Raw genomic sequence first — 21,087 nt, 5'->3', positions numbered from 1 at the left:
CAGTCCATGGGGTTGCAGAGAGTCAGATACAACTGAGTGACTAATACACATATACATACACACACACAGTAAACATACATATCTATAGTGATTTTTTTTTTTTTTTTTTTTTAGTTTTAAGTGTATCTATGTATTATACATTTGTTGTATGGGTCTTGGTGTAAAATATATTTCCTACTCCAGGTGTCAGCCAAAAATTATAAAACCATGGTTGTAGGGACATTACTGATTTTCAATAAATACTTGTTAAATCAATCAAAAAAGGAAAAGAAAAGGTCTTGATCACTTCCCTTTTCCTCAATCTATTTCCTTGGCTTCTGTGACGTGCTCTTCCATCTCTCATCATCATCATTCCACTGTGTCTACTTGTCCCACATAAATGAACAAACAGACTCTCCCTTGTGCACTAATTTGGTTACTCTGCACTTTGAGTTAGCACCTTCACCTTTAAAAAACCTCTATGCTAACATTTTCCACTTTTAAAATCTTCTCCTTTCAGTAGAAGGACTTTATATTCACCCCACCACTGTAACTAGTCATCTGGATATGTCACAATTACTTTAAGTCCATTTTTTAAACACCAGTCTCATTATTTCTGAGCCCTGTATTCAACCCCAAGCCTGTTTTATATTCTCTCTACAGAGGCTTCAAGCTAGAAATTTTAAAGTCATCTTTGAGTCTTTTAATCTCCTGAATATTTGCTAAATTCAGCCTGCCCATCTATGCCTCTACCACAGCACAGGCTCTGTATCTCACTATACTAATTCAATGATGTCTTAACTAGACTTCCTATTTCTAGTCTATTCAAACATACCTTACACAGACATTACGAAGGTTAATTAAAACTAAGCTAACTATGCATGTTCTCTGTTTACCAGTCTTTAAAAGCACTCTATCACTTACACTTTTCTAAATTATGGGTCCCTTGGAGAACATTTTGGGTTCCCTGGTGGCAAGCAGCAGTCTACTTTCTTCTCCACTATGCCCTCCTTCAGGGGATCTTCCCAACCCAGGGACTGAACCCGGGTCTCTCGTATTGCAGGTGGATTCTTTACCGTCTGAGCCGCCGCCACCACCACCACCAACAGCGTGCATGCCTAGTCACGTCCATGGGGCTGCAAAGAGTCAGACACGACTAAGCATGCACATTGTTGCTGTCGGTGGTGGCTCAGACATTAAAGAATCCACCTACAATATGGGAGACATGGGTTCAATCCCTGGGTTGGGAAGATCCCCTGAAGGAGGGCATGGTGGAGAACATTTTGGAGAAGAACACAGACTGTTGCCTGTCTACAGCTGGAAGAGCTGGACAGGTCACAGAGAGTGGCTGCATATGGCTATCTTGGTTTCTTCTGGGGGTGATAAAAAGAAAACTGATTGTGTGTGCTGCGCTAAGTTGCTTCAGTCATGTCCGACCCTGTGTGACCATACGGACTGTAGCCTTCCAGACTCCTCTGTCTGTGGGATTCTCCAGGCAAGAGTACTAAAGTGGGTTGCCATGCCCTTCTCCAGGGGATCTTCCCAGCTCAGGGATCGAACCCGCAGCTCCTGCACCTCCTGCATTGCAGGTGGGTCCTTTATCACTGGGCTACCAGGGAAGCCCTAACACTGAGTATGGTGACAGTTAAAAATCTCTAAAAATATACTACACTTAATTCTACTCGTTAAATGGTGAACTGTATAATTCATCAAGTATATTTCAAGTGGCTGTTGTATTAAAAGCAGTTGATGATATGTGATAAAAGTTATGGGTTCCACAGAAAAAGGACATCCCTATGACCCACTAGAAATTATAAATAAAATAGAAATTTACAAACTGAAAAGGAATTACAGTTTAATCCAAACTAAATTTTGGTCTCAAAATACCTGCTTATAGGATGTCAGTACAGAAGCTATTTTGAGGTCATAATGAAACATGTAATGGTCTCTAACAATCAAAATTTTAAAGAGAAGAAAACTAAGATTTAGTTCTGATTTCTCTTAACTTACTAATCAGGAATTTTAACCAGTGCTGTAGATACCCTGAAACATAGTTTAATACCTGCGATGAACATACAAGATAACTCATACATACTTTAAAAATGATTAGGTAATATCAGATAACTGCACATTATATAATTTTAAATCTTCCAGAGATAAAATATAACTTATTTGATGAATAACATTTCAATTAAATTTTATGGCCACAAAAAGTAATGCATATTAGTCACATAATTGGTAATTATTATTGCCTAAGAAATAATTTACATCATGTTATATAAAAGCCTATTTAATAAAACAGAGATCAGTTACCAATATGCTATTTTAACATCGACTGAAATACCATACCTTGTAGTTCCCAGACTTTCAAAGGCATCATTTCTTTATTACTCTCAATCAGGTATTTTTGGAATGTTGTCAGATTATCTCTAAGATCTGAATATCTTTCTCTGTATTAGAATATTAAGTAATGTTAATTATCATCATGTATTATAAACTACTGTTATACAAGCAGTATATTTTTGAAATTATCTCTTCCTAATACTTAAGACACAAACTAATGGTTCAAGATAATAATAATGATACAGCTATAGTGCTAGATAGCATATTAAAAAGCAGAGACATTACTTTGCCAACAAAGGTCCATCTAGTCAAGGCTATGGTTTCTCCAGTGGTCATGTATGGATGTGAGAGTTGGACTGTGAAGAAAGCTGAGCGCCGAAGAATTGATGCTTTTGAATTGTGGTGTTGGATAAGACTCTTGAGAGTCCCTTGGACTGCAAGGAGATCCAACCAGTCCAACCGAAAGGAGATCAGTCCTGGGTATTCATTGGGAGGACTGATGTTGAAGCTGAAACTCCAATACTTTGGCCATCTCATGCAAAGAGTTGACTCACTGGAAAAGACCCTGATGCTGGGAGGGATTGGGGGCAGGAAGAGAAGCGGACGACAGAGGATGAGATGGCTGGATGGCATCACCGACAATGAACATGAGTTTGAGTAAACTCCGGGAGTTGGTAGATGGACAGGGAAGCCTGGCGTGCTGCGATTCATGGGGTCGCAGTCAGTCAGTCACGACTGAGCAACTGAACTGAACTGATAGTGACAGAATTTAAAAATATGGAGGGAGACATGCATGTCTTCTTTTTTTCAATGTATAAAACAAAACAAAATATGGAGATATATACTGTCATTTGTTAACATTACCTATAAGGGATCCAAGGGTGAGGACAGAATTATTAGTTTTTATGTTATACACTTTTCCTTTAACATTTTATAAATTGTTCAAGTCTTGCTTTCATAATTAAAAACAAAAACTATTTTATAAAGAAAGATATCAAAGCTTCCCATAAAATTTTAGCTTATTTCTGAAAAGCTCCATCTTTGAAACTTATAAAGAAAACTTATATAAGGTAATTTTGCCCAATTAAACGTATCTTACATATTCTTACAATTCACTGATTATGATGATTCGTTGGATCATGGACAAATCAAGAGAGTTCCAGAAAAACATCTACTGTTTAATTGACCATGCCAAAGCCTTTGACTCTGTGGATCACAACAAACTGTGGAAAATTCTTAAAGAGATGGGAATACCAGACCACCTGACCTGTATCCTGAGAAATCTGTATTCAGTTCGAGAAGCAACAGTTAGAAATGGACATGGAACAACAGACTGGTTCCAAATCAGGAAAGAAGTATGTCAAGGCTATATATTTTAACCCTGATTATTTAACTTATATGCAGAGTACATCATGTGAAATGCTGGGTTGGATGAAGCACAAGACTAGAATCAAGACTGCTGGGAGAAATGTCAACAACCTCAGATATGCAGATGACACCACCCTTATGGCAGAAAGCAAAGAAGAACTAAAGAGCCCCTTGATGAAAGTGAAAGAGGACAGTGAAAAAGTTGGCTTAAAACTCAACATTAAGAAAACTAAGATCATGGCATCTGATTCTATCACTTCATGGCAAATAGATGGGGAAACAGTGGAAACAGTGGCAGACTTTATTTTTTGGGGCTCTAAAATCACTGCAGATGGTGACTACAGCCATGAAATTAAAAGATGCTTACTCCTTGGAAGGAAAGTTATGACCAACCTAAATAGCATATTAAAAAGCAGTGACATTACTTTGCCAACAAATGCCTGTCTAGTCAAAGCTGTGGTTTTTCCAGTAGTCATGCATGGATGTGAGAGTTGGACTGTGAAGAAAGCTGAGCACTGAAGAATTGACGCTTTTGAACTGTGGTGTTGAAGAAGACTCTTGAGAGTCCCTTGGACAGCAAGAGATCCAGCCAGTCCATCCTAAAGGAAATCAGTCCTGAATATTCACTGGAAGGACTGATGTTGAAGCTGAAACTCCAATACACTGACCACCTGCTGCAAAGAACTGACTCTTTTGAAAAGACCATGATGCTGGGAAAGATTGAAGGCATGCGGACAAGGGGATAACAAACGATGAAATGGTTGGATGGCATCACTGACTCAATGGACATGGGTTTGGGTGGACCCCGGGAGTTGATGATGGACAGGGAGGCCTGGCATGCTGCGGTTCATGGGGTCACAAAGAGTTGGACATGACAGAGCAACTGAACTGAAATGAGGTATTCTTAAAGACTGACAAATAATAATGCAGAATTAATGGCATTTTACCATATATATAATAAAAATTATCATCTTATTCTCCAATCTCTCATGAACTCAACACATAGTACCATTTCCTATTACTGGAGAGAATTCTTTTTAAAAAAGTTTATCTAGCTATTGGCACAATTTATAAATAAATTTTGTATTTTCAACAGTAAGGAGAAATGAGTATTTTAAAGTGAGAGGAAAACTAAATATACAGTACATACATAAATGGATTAATCTCATAGTTAACAATAATACATGCACTGCAATGTCCTATGTTGAAATTTTCTTCCAATGTGGGATTACATTTTGAAAACTAATCAAGACTGCTCTTATAGTGAAAAAGCAATAGAACTTCTTTGAAAAGAGGTTCACTATGAATTAACCACTCCTTTCACAATATTTTGTTACAGAGTAATATTAAGTTTGTAAGAGCTGTTGTGTTGCTTTTCATGTTTAATCATAAGCTTAATGATAATTTTCACTGGTAAAATTATGTATATAATCCAGGCAAAAAGACATTATTCATACAATACCTCAAAGCAAAAGCTTTTTGCTTAAGTCAATTATGTAAAACCTGGGTACTTCCTCTCCAAAAAAACTAATATTCCAGGGTTCCAAAGGCTTTTTGGAATACAAGCAACTTATTCCCATAAATAGTTATGCTTAAGAAAGTATGGATTCTACAATGTGAGACATAGCTGGAAATGGAATAAAAATGTTATCTACTAAATAAAACCTTACTTAAATCCATTTTACAAGAAGCATTAACAGGTTACAAGCATACAATTTGTCCAGCAAACTACAGAAATGTAACTCAGTCATCTGTATGAAGCAATATAGTGTCCGAAAATGTTCCCCTTGCTCTGTACAATTATGTCCTCACAGAACTGACGTAAGTGTCCTTTATACGTATTTGTAATGTTAAGTAAAGAACTAAAGATATTTTAAAAAATGGTTCTTTATTTTTAATTAATTTTGCCTTTATAATGCAATCACAAACTTGCCCATCTTGTTAATAAGAAAAACCACACATAAAACTAAAATTCCCATCTATTAACAATCAGAGAGCACTCACCATCCTATTCCTGGTCTTCAATCAGAGATGCGGAAAAAACAAAGCGGGACAAGTTTACTTTTGGAAAGGTTACTTATATGTGTATATAAAATGAAGACCAGAAGTTAAAAGGTATTTAATATGGCAATCTTGGGACAGAAATTTAGGGAAATAAATATTTTCTCTTTTAAGACATAAAAGTGCTGATTTTTTTATGCTAAAAACCCAATAGTAACTATGAGTTTTGTAACCCATCACAAAAGATTCTACAAATTTTTGTTTTATTTTTGGCCAGAGATAACTCTGGAATTTTAAATTTCCATTATCTCTAATCGTACTCATTATCCTGTGGAATTAGTGATTATTTTTCAATTTTGAGCTTTTTTCCATTAACTCTGTGTTACTTTTGTAATAAAAACAGTAGTATGTATATTTTTAGAATGTGAAACATATGCCAACACAACATATTGAATCTATTCCTTTAAAAACAAGCTTAATAGTATAATAATAGTTTCACTTCTATTCAGACTTACTTTAATTTCCCAAAGAGAAATCCTTGAACTTCATTTGTTTCAGTAACATCTTCTGCAGTAGTATTAGTCACAGCTGTATTTTGGAAACAAAAACAAAATAAAATGAACATATTTCAGACTGGAAGAGGAATATGTGATAAAAAATTAGAACTCAAAATCAAATTCCATTTTTTTACCTTGCTTTTCTTTCATGGATCAGTCTAATGATACAAGAGTGTGCTCTCTTAGTAAACAAGCTTGACTACTAAATACTTTACAACCAGCTATATGCTCTATAGATCATTTTGTAGTCAAGCTCTATTTTATACTGGAGTGATAAACCAAGAGACTGATCCAGACTTGCCCAAAAGTGTCCAAGTCTCTGGCAGAGGTGTGGGTGGGTGGTGGCCCGCTGCAGGGCTGGGGGCACTGAGTGTAGCAGTGCACGCATGGGACCTTTTGAAGGAGGTCACCATTATCTTCACTGCCTTCACCATAGTTTGGCCACAGGTACATAACAAGGAGGGAACACAGCCCCACCCATCAACAGAAAATTGGATTAAAGATTTACTGAACATGGCCCAGCCCATCAGAACAAGACCCAATTTCCCCCTCAGTCAGTCTCTCCCATCAGGAAGCTTCCATAAGCCTCTTACCCTTCTCCATCAGACAGCAGACAGACTGAAAACCACAGGCACAGAAAACTAACCAATCTGATCACATGGACCACAGCCTTGCCTAACTCAAGGAAATTATGAGCCATGCCATTTAGGGCCACCTGAGACGGAGAGGTCATGGCGGAGAGTTCTGACAAAACGTGGTCCACTGGAGAAGGGAATGGCAAATCACTTCAGTATTCTTGCCTTGAGAACCTCATGAACAGTATGAAAAGGCAAAAAGATAGGACACTGAAAGATGAACTCCCCAGGTCAGTAGGTGCCCAATAAGCTACTGGAGAACAGTGGAGAAATAACTTCAGAAAGAATGAAGAGACGGAGCCAAGGCAAAAACAACACCCAGTTGTGAATGCGTCTGGTGATGGAAATAAAGTCTGATGCTGTAAAGAGCAATACTGCATAGGAACCTGTAATGATAGTTTCATGAACCAAGACAAATTGGAAATGGTCAAACAGGAGATGGCAAGAATGAACATTGACATTTAAAGAATCAGCAAACTAAAATGGACTGGAATAGGTGAATTTAACTGAGTTCAGTCCAGTCGCTCAGTCGTCTCTGACTCTTTGCGAACCCATGGACCACAGCACACCAGGCCTCCCTGTCCATCACCAACCCCCGGAGTCCACCTAAACCTATGTCCATTGAGTCGGTGATGCCATCCAACCATCTTATCCTCTGTTGTCCCCTTCTCCTCCTGCCCTCAATCTTTTCCAGCATCACGGTCTTTTCAAATGAGTCAGCTCTTCACATCAGGTGGCCCAAGTTTTGGAGTTTCAACTTCAACATCAGTCCTTCCAATGAACACTCAGGATGATCTCCCTGCAGTCCAAGGGACTCTCAAGAGTCTTCTCCAACAACAATTCAAAAGCATCAATTATTCAGTGCTTAGCTTTCTTTATAGTCCAACTCTCACATGCATACATGACTACTTCAAAAACTATAGCCTTGACTAGACAGACCTTTGTTGACAAAGTAATGTCAACATTACATTTAATGTCAACATTACATTTAATATGCTGTCTAGGTTGGGCATAACTTTCCTTCCAAGGAGTAAGTGTCTTTAACTCCAAGGCTGAAACCACCATCTGCAGTGATTCTGGAGCCCAGAAAAATACAGTCAGCCACTGTTTCCATGGTTTCCCCATCTATTTGCCATGAAGTGATGGGACTGGATGCCATGATCTTAGTTTTCTGAATGTTGAGCTTTAAGCCAACTTTTTCACTCTCCTCTTTCACTTTCATCAAGAGGCTCTTTAGTTCTTCACTGTCTGCCTTAAGGGTGGTGTCATCTGCATATCTGAGGTTATTGATATTTCTCTGGGAAATCTTGATTCCAGCTTGTGCTTCATCCAGCCCAGCATTTCTCATGATGTACTCTGCATGTAAGTTAAGTAAGCAGGGTGACAATATACAGCCTTGACGTACACCTTTTCCTATTTGGAACCAGTCTGTTGTTCCATGTCCAGTTCTAACTGCTGCTTCCTGACCTGCATACAGATTTCTCAAGAGCCAGGTCAGGTGGTCTGGTATTCCCATCTCTTTCAGAATTTTCCACAGTTTATTGTGATCCACACAGTCAAAGGCTTTGGCATAGTCAGTAAAGCAGAAACAGATGTTTTTCTGGAACTCTTGCTTTTTCAATGATTCAGCAGATGTTAGCAATTTGATCTCTGGTTCCTCTGCCTTTTCTAAAACCAGCTTGAACATCTGGAAGTTCACCGTTCATGTAATGCTGAAGCTTGGCTTGGAGAATTTTAAGCATCACTTTACTAGCGTGTGAGATGAGTGCAATTGTGCGGTAGTTTGAGCATTCTCTGCCATTGCCCTTCTTTGGGACTGGAATGTAAACTGACCTTTTCCAGTCCTGTGGCCACTGCTGAGTTTTCCAAATTTGCTGCCATACTGAGTGCAGCACTTTCACAGCATCATCTTTCAGGATTTGAAATAGCTCAACTGGAATTCCATCACCTCCACCACCTCCACTAGCTTTGTTCATAGTGATGCTTCCTAAGGCCCACTTGACTTCACATTCCAGGATGTCTGGCTCTAGGTGAGTGATCACACCATCGTGATTATCTGGGTCATGAAGATCTTTTTTGTATAATTCTTTGGTGTATTCTAGGCACCTCTTCCTAACAACTCAGATGACCATTATATCTACTACTGTGGGCAAGAATGCCTTAGAAGAAATTGAGTAGCCATCATAGTCAACAAAAGAGTTCAAAATGCAGTACTTGGATGCAGTCTCAAAAATGACACAATGATCTCTGTTCATTTCCAAGGCAAGCCATTCAATATCACAGTAATCCAAGTCTATGCAGATGACACCACCCTTAAAGCAGAAGGTGAAGAAGAACTAAAAAGCCTCTTGATGAAAGTGAAAGAGGAGAGTGAAAAAGTTGGCTTAAAGCTCAACATTCAGAAAACTAAGATCATGGCTTCTGGTCTAATCACCTCACAGCAAACAGACGGGAAACAGTGGAAACAGCGGCAGATTTCATTTTTGGGGGATTCTAAAATCACTGCAGATGGTGACTGCAGCCATGAAATTAAAAGATGTGTACTCCTTGGAAGGAAAGTTATGACCAACCTAGACAGCATATTAAAAAGCAGAGACATTACTTTGCCAACAAAGGTCCATCTAGTCAAAGCTATGGTTTTTCCAGTGGTCATGTATGGATGTGAGATGGACTGTGAAGAAAGCGGAGCACCGAAAAATTGATGCTTTTGAACTGTGGTGTTGGATAAGACTCTTGAGAGTCCCTTGGACTGCAAGGAGATCCAACCAGTCCATCCTAAAGGAGATCAGTCCTGAGTGTTCATTGGAAGGACTGAAACTGAAGCTGAAACTCCAATACTTTGGCCACCTGATGCGAAGAACTGACTCATTTGAAAAAACCCTGATACTGGGAAAGATTGAAGGTGGGAGGAGAAGGGGACAACAGAGAATGAGATGGTTCGATGGCATCACCGACTCGATGGACATAGGTTTGGGTGGACTCCGGGATTTGGTGATGGACAGAGAGACCTGGTGTGCTGCGGTCCATGGGGCTGCAAAGACTCGAACATGGCTGAGTGACTGAACTGAACTGAACTGATGCTCTGACCAGTAATGCTGAAGAAGCTGAAGCTGAACGATTCTATGAAGACCTACAAGACCTTCTAGAACTAACAACCAAAAAAGATGTCCTTTTCATTATAGCAGACTGGAATGCAAAAGCAGAAAGTCAAGAAACACCTGGAGTAACAGGCAAATTTGGCCTTGGGGTACAGAAAGAAGCAGGGCAAAGGCTAATAGGGTTTTGCCAAGAGAATGCACCAGTCACAGCAAACATCCTCTTCCAAAAACACAAGAGAAGACTCTACACATGGACATCACCAGATGGTCAATACCAAAATCAGATCAATTATATTCTTTGTAACCAAAGATGAAGAAGTTCTTTACAGTCAGCAAAAACAAGAACAGGAGCTGACTATGGCATTGACCATGAACTCCTTATTGCCAAATTCAGACTTAAATTGAAGAAAGCAGGGAAAACCACTAGACCATTCAGATATGACCTAAATCAAATCCCTTACAATCACACAGTGGAAATGACAAATAGATTCAAGGGACTAGATCTGATAGACAGAGAGCCTGAAGAACTATGGATGGATGTTTGTGACGCTGTCAGGAGGCAGTGATCAGGATGATCCCCAGGAAAAAGAAATGTCTAAAGGCAAAATGGCTGTCTGAGGAGGCCTTACAAATACCTGTAAAAAGAAGAGGAGCAAAAGGCAAAGAGAAAAGAAAAGATATATCCATTTCAATGCAGAGTTCCAACGACTAGCAAGGAGAGATAAGAAAGCCTTCCTTAGCGATCAATGCAAAGAAATAGAGAACAACAGAATGGGAGAGTCTAGAGATCTCCTCAAGAAAACTAGAGATACCAAGGGAACATTTCATGCAAAGATAGGCACAGTAGAGGATAGAAATGGTATGAACCTAACAGAAGCAGAAGATATTAAGAGGAGGTGGTAAGAAGAAGAACAAAAATCTTCACGACCCAAATAAACACAATGGTGTGATCACTCACCTAGAGCCACATCCTGGAATGCGAAGTCAAGTGGGCCTTAGAAAGCATCATTACAAACAAAGCTAGTGGAGGTGGTGGAATTCCAGTTGAGCTATTTCAAATCCTAAAACATGAAGTTGTTAAAGTGCTGCACTCAACATGCCAGCAAATTTGGAAAACTCAGCAGTGGCCACAGGAAGGTCAGTTTTCATCCCAATCCAAAGAAAGGCAATGCCAAAGAATGCTCTAACTACCGCACAATTGCACTCATCTCACATGCTCGTAAATTAATGCTCAAAATTCTCCAAGCCAAGCTTCAACAGTATGTGAACCGCCAACTTCCATATATTCAAGCTGATTTTAGAAAAGGCAGAGGAACCAGAGATCAAATTCCCAACATCTGCTGGATCATTGAAAAAGCAAGAGAGTTCCAGAAAAACATCTACTTCTGCTTTATTGACTATTCCAAAGGCTTTGACTGTGTGGATCAGAAAAATCTCTGAAAAATTCTTAAAGAGATGGGAACACCATATCATTTGACTTGCCTCCTGAGAAACCTGTATGCAGGTCAGGAAGCAACAGTTAGAACTGGACATGGAACAACAGACTGGTTCCAAATAGGAAAAGGAGTATGTAAAGGCTGTATATTGTCACCTTGCTTATATAACTTATATGCAGAGCACATCATGAGAAATCTGGACTGGATGAAGCACAAGCTGGAATCAAGATTTCCCGGAGAAATATAAATAACCTCTGATATGCAGATGACACCACCCTATGGCAGAAAGAGAAGAACTAAAGAGCCTCTTGATGAAAGTGAAAGAGGAGAGTGAAAAAGTTGGCTTAAAGCTCAACATTCAGAAAACTAAGATCATGGTCTGGTCCCATCACTTCATGGCAAATAGTTTGGGATACAGTGTAAAGTGACTGACTTTATTTTCTTGGACTCCAAAATCACTGCAGATGGTGACTGCAGCCATGAAATTAAAAGATGCTTGCTCCTTGGAAGAGAAGTTATGACCAACCTAGACAGCATATTAAAAAGCAGAGACATTACTTTGCCAACAAAGGTCCATCTAGTCAAAGCTATGGTTTTTCCAGTAGTCATGTATGGATATAAGAGTTGGACTATAAAGAAAGCTGAGCACTGAAGAATTGATGCTTTTGAACTGTGGTGTTGGAGAAGACTCTTGAGAGTCCCTTGGACAGCAAGAGATCCAGCCAGTCCATCCTAAAGGAAATCAGTCCTGAATATTCACTGGAAGGACTGATGCTGAAACTCCAATACTTTGGCCGCCTGATGTGAAGAACTCACTCATTGGAAAAGACCCTGATGCTGAGAAAGATTTAAGGCAGGATGAGAAAGGGATGACAGAGGATAAGATGGTTGGATAGCATCACCGACTCAATGGACATGAGTAAACTCCAGGAGCTGGTGATAGACAGAAAAGCCTGGTGTGCTTCAGTCCATGGCGTCACAAAGAGTCAGTCTCTAATGAGCAACTGAACCAGACTGAACTGATAAACCAAGAAGTCTGCAAGAAACCCTGGGCTTACCTCTTATACCAGCAAGAAATCTAAACCCTAAAATATACAGGAGTTCTCACATATTTCTGACACCTTCAGACATAATCAAGAAACCTTTCGACAGACACCAAAACTCATGGCCTCAAAGGATAAAGATATATTTTATATTCATTTCCCTTCCCCTCTCCTTTACTTACCAAATTTTTATAGTATACAGTGTGGTAAGGGCGTGTTTGAGGGCACTTCAGGTTCTAAGAATCTGGACCTTTTATAGCAAGGGGCTATGCTCCATCAGAGTGCGTAAGTACACTTCTCCTTTCTTACTTGTCTGAGAGTCTGGATTTCTAAGACTACAGCTAAAAACCCTGGAATGCTTTAATCAGGTAAACATTTACTGACTGCTTTCTATAATGCCCACTGCCTGCCAGATAGACACCAGGAGGAGAGATGCAAAAGACACAAACCTTACTGGGTTGAAAATGAGAGAGACAAATAGACAGCTTTAACAGACTATTTAAAACTTTTCCAAAAGGAAGCACAAAATATATGGAATACAGAAAATGCAAAAAGCCTCCTCTGACAGCAGGAACATAGGCAGCCAACTCAGAGGTACTGACTGAGACATACAAACCTTAAAAGATGAGTAGACCTCAGACAAGAGGTGGAAAGAGTGTTTCAGGCAGAGGAACAGCATATGTTAAGGGATGAAATACTCCAGAGGTCATAAAGGCTTGGCACAGAGCAATACATGGACCCATCCAGGAAACAGAAAATTGTTCTGTATCGTAGTGCAGTGTTACAGGACCACAGGGTACAAATCAGAGGTCTGAGAGAAAGTGAGAAGGCAGAAAGAGACCAGCTGTGGAAAGCTCCATTGTGCTACAGGACTTTAACTTATGAGGCGGTTACAAGGAACCACTAGGGTTACTTGGTTACTTAGGTAACTAAGGGTTTTCAACTGGTAGAATCACAAAGTCAGAAGTTCTGATTGAACACTGGAAGTTCAATCAGAAAGTACTGTGGAGAACAGATGGATTATTCTCTTTTGGAGATGAGAGGATTAAGGGTCCTGAAGAGAAGGTCAGTTGGAAGCCTGATAGTCATAAGCAGAGGGGAAAAAAGAAGTGAATTAAAGGAGTGGCAAGTAGAATGGAGAGAAGATATATTCCAAATATATGATAAAAGTTAACCTGCAGTTTGTACAGAAATCCCTTGCATTCCTATATACTAACAATGAAAAAACAGAAAGAGAAATTAAGGAAACAATACCATTCACCACTGCAACAAAAAGAATAAAATACTTAGGAGTATATCTACCTAAAGAAACAAAAGACCTATACATAGAAAACTATAAAACACTGATGAAAGAAATCAAAGAGGACACAAACAGATGGAGAAACATACCGTGTTCATGGATTGGAAGAATCAATATTGTCAAAATGGCTATTCTACCCAAAGCAATCTATAGATTCAATGCAATCCCTATCAAGCTACCAACGGTATTTTTCACAGAACTAGACCAAAGAATTTCACAATTTGTATGGAAATACAAAAAACCTCGAATAGCCAAAATAATCTTGAGAAAGAAGAATGGAACTGGAGGAATCAACCTGCCTGACTTCAGACTCTACTACAAAGCCACAGTCATCAAGACAGTATGGTACTGGCACAAAGACAGAAATATAGATCAATGGAACAGAATAGAAAGCCCAGAGATAAATCCACGAACCTATGGACACCTTATCTTTGACAAAGGAGGCAAGGATATACAATGGAAAAAAGACAACCTCTTTAACAAGTGGTGCTGGGAAAACTGGTCAACCACTTGTAAAAGAATGAAACTAGAACACTTTCTAACACCATACACAAAAATAAACTCAAAATGGATTAAAGATCTAAATGTAAGACCAGAAACTATAAAACTCCTAGAGGAGAACAAAGGCAAAACACTCTCCGACATAAATCACAGCAAGATCCTCTATGACCCACCTCCCAGAATATTGGAAATAAAAGCAAAACTAAACAAATGGGACCTAATGAAACTTAAAAGCTTTTGCACAACAAAGGAAACTATAAGTAAGGTGAAAAGACAGCCCTCAGATTGGGAGAAAATAATAGCAAATGAAGAAACAGACAAAGGATTAATCTCAAAAATATACAAGCAACTCCTGCTGCTCAATTCCAGAAAAAGAAATGACCCAATCAAAAAATGGGCCAAAGAACTAAGCAGACATTTCTCCAAAGAAGACATACAGATGGCTAACAAACACATGAAAAAATGCTCAACATCACTCATTATCAGAGGAATGCAGATCAAAACCTCAATGAGGTACCATTACATGCCAGTCAGAATGGCTGCTATCCAAAAGTCTACAAGCAATAAATGCTGGAGAGGGTGTGGAGAAAAGGGAACCCTCTTACACTGTTGGTGGGAATGCAAACTAGTACAGCCACTATGGAAAACAGTGTGGAGATTTTCTTAAAAAACTGGAAATAGAACTGCCATATGACCCAGCAATCCCACTTCTGGGCATACACACTGAGGAAACCAGATCTGAAAGAGACACGTGCACCCCAATGTTCATCGCAGCACTGTTTATAATAGCCAGGACATGGAAGCAACCTAGATGCCCATCAGCAGATGAATGGATAAGGAAGCTGTGGTACATATACACCATGGAATATTACTCAGCCGTTAAAAAGAATTCATTTGAATCAGTCCTAATGAGATGGATGAAACTGGAGCCCATTATACAGAGTGAAGTAAGCCAGAAAGATAAAGAACATTACAGCATACTAACACATATATATGGAATTTAGAAAGATGGTAACGATAACCCTATATGCAAAACAGAAAAAGAGACACAGAAATTCAGAACAGACTTTTGCACTCTGTGGGAGAAGGTGAGGGTGGGATGTTTCAAAAGAACAGCATGTATACTATCTATGGTGAAACAGATCACCAGCCCAGGTGAGATGCATGAGACAAGTGCTCGGGCCTGGTGCACTGGGAAGACCCAGAGGAATCGGGTGGAGAGGGAGGTGGGAGAGGGGATCGGGATGGGGAATACGTGTAAATCTATGGCTGATTCATATCAATGTATGACAAAACCCACTGAAATGTTGTGAAGTAATTAGCCTCCAACTAATGAAAAAAAAAAAACAAAAAACAAAAACAGTAACTTAACAGTCAGGTGAAAAAAAAAAAAAGTTAACCTGCAGTTTGTAATATAGGTAATATATGTAATCACATGATTTTTTAAAGAAACTTCTACAAGCTCAAGGACAGTTAGAAAATGCCTATGCTACTACCATGACTGTTAAATAAGATGTGTGTGTGCATGTGCGTGTTAAATCACTCTTTGCAATCCTATGGACTGCAGGCCGCCAGGCTCCCCTGTCCATGGGATTCTCCAGTCAAGAGTACTGGAGTGGATTGTCATGCTCTCCTCCAGGGGATCTTCCTGACCCAGGGATTGAACCCAAGTCTCTTACATCTCCTGTTCTGTCAGACAGATTCTTTACCACTGGGAAGCACTAAACAAGATACTAAATTATAAAGCACTGTAGAGCAATATACCAGCTATACGGAAATAAATAAAATCTGGGCATTAATATTTCTGCTACACTTTTTCAGTAACCAGCAGGATTTCAATTGCAATAATACAGATGTTGATCTGTAGCACACTCAGTAGGAGGGACTAGAGCTAAGCTGTAATCGGAGCAAGGCCTCCAGGGCCAGATCTTGAACAGAAAAACAAAGCTGAAGCAGAAGCAGCATCAGAGAGCATGTAACAGAATGAACTGGAAATTCTTAACCAAGAATCAGGTATAAATAAATTTCCAATGAGCCAGGTAATAAAAGATTTCCATAAGAATCTGAAAAGTTCTTTACTGTTTTTAGGTCTCCAGATTCTTTCATCTAGAGCATGCATTCAGTACACAGATACTGGATTGGTAGATTACAGATCTAATCAATCTAACCAAATATTCACAGGACTTTCCCATCCCATTTCAAAACAAAAACACAAAACTAACTTTATTAAAAATAAATACTTCAGACCAAGCTTTGTAAGGCAGTGCTACCAATGAGTTTCAGGTTTACTACGACACAACCCCTTTAGATCCACCATCTTTGTCCCCAGGGGATGATTCGGTACATCACAGGCCAGTCTGAACTGGGTGAGCCCCCTCATAGTCACAAGCAGCCTCACCTATGTCTTCTACACACCCTACATGTAGTATCAATTTTTATATGTTGCTGAAAATGACTGGGAAGCCATTGAATATAACCAAAATTATATGCTACTTCCAATTTTTGAAATTTCTGAGAGCATAATAACATGAAATACATGTTAATTTAAAATTAAATTGTCTCCAGCCTCAAATTAACGTGTGTAGGATTAAAGGGAAGTACATAACCCTCCAAATTTTTTTACTCAGATATAGAGAATAAACTTACTTTTGACTTGAGTATCATCCAATGCTTTGTATTCTGTACTCTTAATTGCTAGCTCCACACCATAGCCAGATAAATACATTTTCTGTGAGGATGGTTTCTGTTCAAACACATTTTTTTTTCAAAAAGAGAGAAAATATTTTGTCAAACACCTGCTTTTGAATTCAGAATGATTGTGTGTTAGGACATGAGGGTAAACCATTAATATTGAAGTTTTAAATCACTGTGAAATACTTGTATTCAGGGGATATTTATATTCTCTCTAGAGACAGTCTATTAAGGAACTAGAAACTTGTTGATGACTACTTCTTTACTTTCTAAAACCTTTGTCATGACACTAATGTTTTAATTACTCTTTTACAATGAAAAAAGTATCTGATCTTTTTCTGTTATACCATGATAATTTTGCCATCTTTCTCATGAGTTAATTAACAGAGGATCCAATACAAGTGAGTTTCAACAAAACTGTACTCTTGAGAACTACACAACATTTCCTAAGCCAGTAAGTGCTTTCATTTGCTAGTTGTCTGGATGGAGGGCAACTAGAGTGTCCCCAAAAGCAGATACTGGAAAGTAGAGGCAAAGGAAACAAAAAAACTCAGTGCCTTGAGCAACCTATTCAGTTCTTTGTTCATGTTTCTCGATGATTAAAATATACCAAATGCCACATGTTAGCACCTATCCTTGCAGTGAGAGGTCACAATTTGCCTAAAACTGAGTTGTCTGAAGTATTTTGTGATCAGAATTTGGTATCTTACTTTCTTTCACCTTATATATTATGGGTAAACATAAAATGTACTTCTAGAAGTCACTGTATGAAGAAAAAGAAGTCATCATATTTTTTTAAAAAGTAAGCAACCTGGATGAATACATGTAAACTTTAGAAGATGTCTAAGGTTCTTTCTGGCTTCTAGACTGAATTCTTATCAGTTGTGCTATAATCATTACCATTTGGCATATTCTTCCATGGGTTAGAAAAACTGTTTAACCTAGTACTTAGCAAACTCCTGTGAAGATGTTATGCCTTGGCTTAACTAAGGTTTGCATGAGGGCAGTTTTGCAATCCTACACATGATGGAGGAAGAGGAAGACACCAAATGGAAAGGAAATCTTAACAGTATACTGCTCTTTTCACTCTCTTCTTTCCTCCCTAAACTTCCTCCAAGCCTTAAAAATAATAAGTATACAACCTGAGTGACTATTCCTGGACTGTCCTATTTTCAAATAAGATGATGTAAGAATCAGCTTCAGATATGCATAAAGTGTTTAACATTGCTGCCCACACTAAAATTTTAATTTGCTAATTTCTCAGGCACATGCTACAATAAAAGATAGCATGAGAAAACTGGGTTGTTTATAATTATAGTAATCTGGCAAAGTTTGAAGTCTTTTAAAGAGTTTTCAATTTCATACAGCTCAATTTAAAAATACATTTTGACTGTCCACTCAAAAGACAATTAGTTGGTGTCTAAGCTTTAAATTCACATATCTTGTTAATAGTTCATGAAAGAAATGCAATTTCACATAACCAATTTCCATCATCAGTTCTGGAACAGTATTAGCTCCTCAGTAATAAAGATAAATGTTCATTAATTTCATATTTACTTTCTCTATTTGAAAATGCATTAATATAAAAATCTGAATTGTAGTTTAATAACTTTGGATTTGCAAACCAAAAATTCTCACAAGCTAAATCAACTGTTGAGAGGAATCTTTCTTCTTCATCCTATTTCTTCTTTCCCTACAAAAAAAGCATCTATTCAAAAGGTAGTGTGAATAAGTCTGTTTTTATTAGAATTGCATGTTGACTAGATTTACAGTATAATTATTTTGGATGCACAATATGTAATTAATTAAATAGCAGGTTATAATTTGATGCTACAAAGTACCCAGATAACTGTTGAGTATGCTTTCACAGAAGTATATTTAATGGTCACATTCTCCAAAGAACAGCCTGGGACACTGATTCTTAATAGATGAAAATGCCACAACAGCAGGAGCATATTAAAATCACTTGTGAACTTCATTAAAAAAGATAAACATATACTGTAATCTCACATTCCTTTTCTGACATATATAACTGACATATAACATTGTATTAGTTTACAGTGTACAATAAATATAATGATTTGATATCAAATCAAATCAAACCTTTGAACAAAATAGGTTTGAACTGTGCAGACTACAATGATCCAATTATACATGGATTTTTTTTCCAATAGTAAACTACACTATTACATAATCCTTGGTTGGTCGAACCTGCAGATTCTGAACCATGGATACAGAGGAACTGTATATTAATACTTATCATGAATATTTTGGGAAGTGCAAATTAAAACACTCTTTCCATGTTTGGAACATAGAAGTAAAAAAGAAAAGTCCTTCTAAGGGCCATTTTAGTGTGTGACGTGAGAGTTTGGTTGTGTGTATGTGTTGGTGGGGGTGGAGGTGTTAGATAAAATTTGAGGTAGCATAGTAATAAGTTCTATGAAGTCATTAAAAATAGAATAATGTGGTAGAGTGTGATAGCAGTGAGAGTGAGGAGCGTGGGGGATAATTCAACACATTTGATCTGAAACTTGAATGAGTCAGCAGCCTTTCAAACAGACTGGTTTGAGAGCTTTCCTATACAATGCTTAGCACAATGAACTAATACATACTATCAATATATCAAGTTAGATTTCCTCATTATAATACATTTTCATTGAAAATAACTATGTTTATTAGTCCTACCAAATATTATGCATCCTACTGTTGTATGGTTTTGTCTTTTATCCAAGTTGTAAATCTGTTCCAGATATATATAAGGGAAAGAAACATAAACAGGATACTTTCCAGAAAAGACACAGAATCCCAATATATTTTTCCACATAAAATTCTCATTTGATAGTTGTGTTATCAGATATAAGTATTCTAGGAGGAGTTATTATGTAAAATCTAGTAGAGAAATTATAAAAAGTAGTTATGAAAAATAGTTTTTATAGCCAAAGTAATCTTGAATAAAGCAAGCATGTACCTGAATGTAATGCCGAAGAACATAAAGAATTTCCCCATTTTGAGCTTTTTCAGACAACACTGTGTGAAATTTACGAAATGCTCTTGTACCCACTTCTGCATAGAGAATAATCACTGGTAAATTCTCTTTGTCTGTAGGAAATTTGTGATCTCCTTTAAACAGATAGGGTCTGGGCCTAAAATGAAAACAAAACACAAACAAGAACTGAAAGTAAAGAGCATATGAGAAATAAATCATGAAACCAAAGAGTGGTGCCTCTCATCTGCCAGTTGGTTGTCTTCCAAGTGGCAGACCAGACAGGTAGGCCACTGGCAACAGCCCAGGGTCAGTAAAAATGTAGCAAGTTTCATTAGGGGTCAAGGATTCTTCAGGGATAAGAGAACTGCCTTGAATTCTGCCCACAGAGAGTGACCACATCTGCTTTTGGCTTTATATAGATGCACCCTGGATGAGGGCTTCACAGGTGGCATCAGTGGTAAAGAACTTGCCTCCCATTGCAGGAGACATAAGAGATGCAGGTTCAATCCCTGGGTCAGGAAGATACATAAGAGAAGCAGGTTCGATCCCTGGGTCAGGAAGATGCCCTGGAAGAGGGCATGGCAACCCACTTCAGTATTCTTGCCTGGAGAATCCCATGCACAGAGGAGCCTGGTGGGCTACAGTCCATGGGGTCGCAGAGTCAGACATGACTGACACAACTTAGCACACACACAGCCTGGATGAACAGCAGCAGAAACCCTAAGACACCATCAACTTCGAACTGAGCTGAATGTATCAATAACTTGATGCAAGCCTTAAGGGAATAACTGAACTGAGGGCCCCACTGAGTCAGAGATTTTACTTCAGGTAGGGGACCAGGGCATGTGCTCTGTCCCAGAGGAGAACTGCTGCCCCTTTACCGTGTAACCCTAAGATCACAAAAGGTCAAAGTAACAGTGCTCTTGAATATACTATTGCCACTTGACCAGAGACAACTGCTGGGTCCCTTCCACCCTATTAGTTGACTTAGAATCCTAGTTGACTTAGGCCAAAATGTAAACATCAGATAGTAGAGTTACAGGGCTTCCTGAGTCAGGAGTTCAGTTTCAACTAAAGCTTAGCAGCGGTTTTCCTTTTAAAAAGGGGTGTACTTGATGGCTGAGTCAGGCAGGTGGTGCTGTTGTACTC

At 38.5% G+C, this 21,087-nt stretch overlaps 1 protein-coding gene across 2 annotated transcripts in view; it reads right to left on the bottom strand.

Annotated features, from left to right (window-relative positions):
* Positions 1-21,087, bottom strand: part of UGGT2 (UDP-glucose glycoprotein glucosyltransferase 2) — a 136,861-nt gene that overhangs the window by 96,170 nt on the left and 19,604 nt on the right. For both annotated transcript variants that reach the window (XM_043478321.1, XM_043478322.1), the window contains 4 exons: positions 19,921-20,095; positions 16,908-17,004; positions 6,207-6,279; positions 2,329-2,429 (listed from right to left, as the gene is read on the bottom strand). In XM_043478321.1, the coding sequence (XP_043334256.1) occupies positions 2,329-2,429; positions 6,207-6,279; positions 16,908-17,004; positions 19,921-20,095 (446 nt within the window). The remainder of the gene's footprint in view (positions 1-2,328; positions 2,430-6,206; positions 6,280-16,907; positions 17,005-19,920; positions 20,096-21,087) is intronic.

This window comes from Cervus canadensis, chromosome 9, assembly GCF_019320065.1.
Source record: "Cervus canadensis isolate Bull #8, Minnesota chromosome 9, ASM1932006v1, whole genome shotgun sequence".
NCBI classification, from domain to species: Eukaryota; Metazoa; Chordata; class Mammalia; order Artiodactyla; family Cervidae; genus Cervus; species Cervus canadensis.
This window is presented reverse-complemented; position numbering and strand designations above follow the sequence as displayed.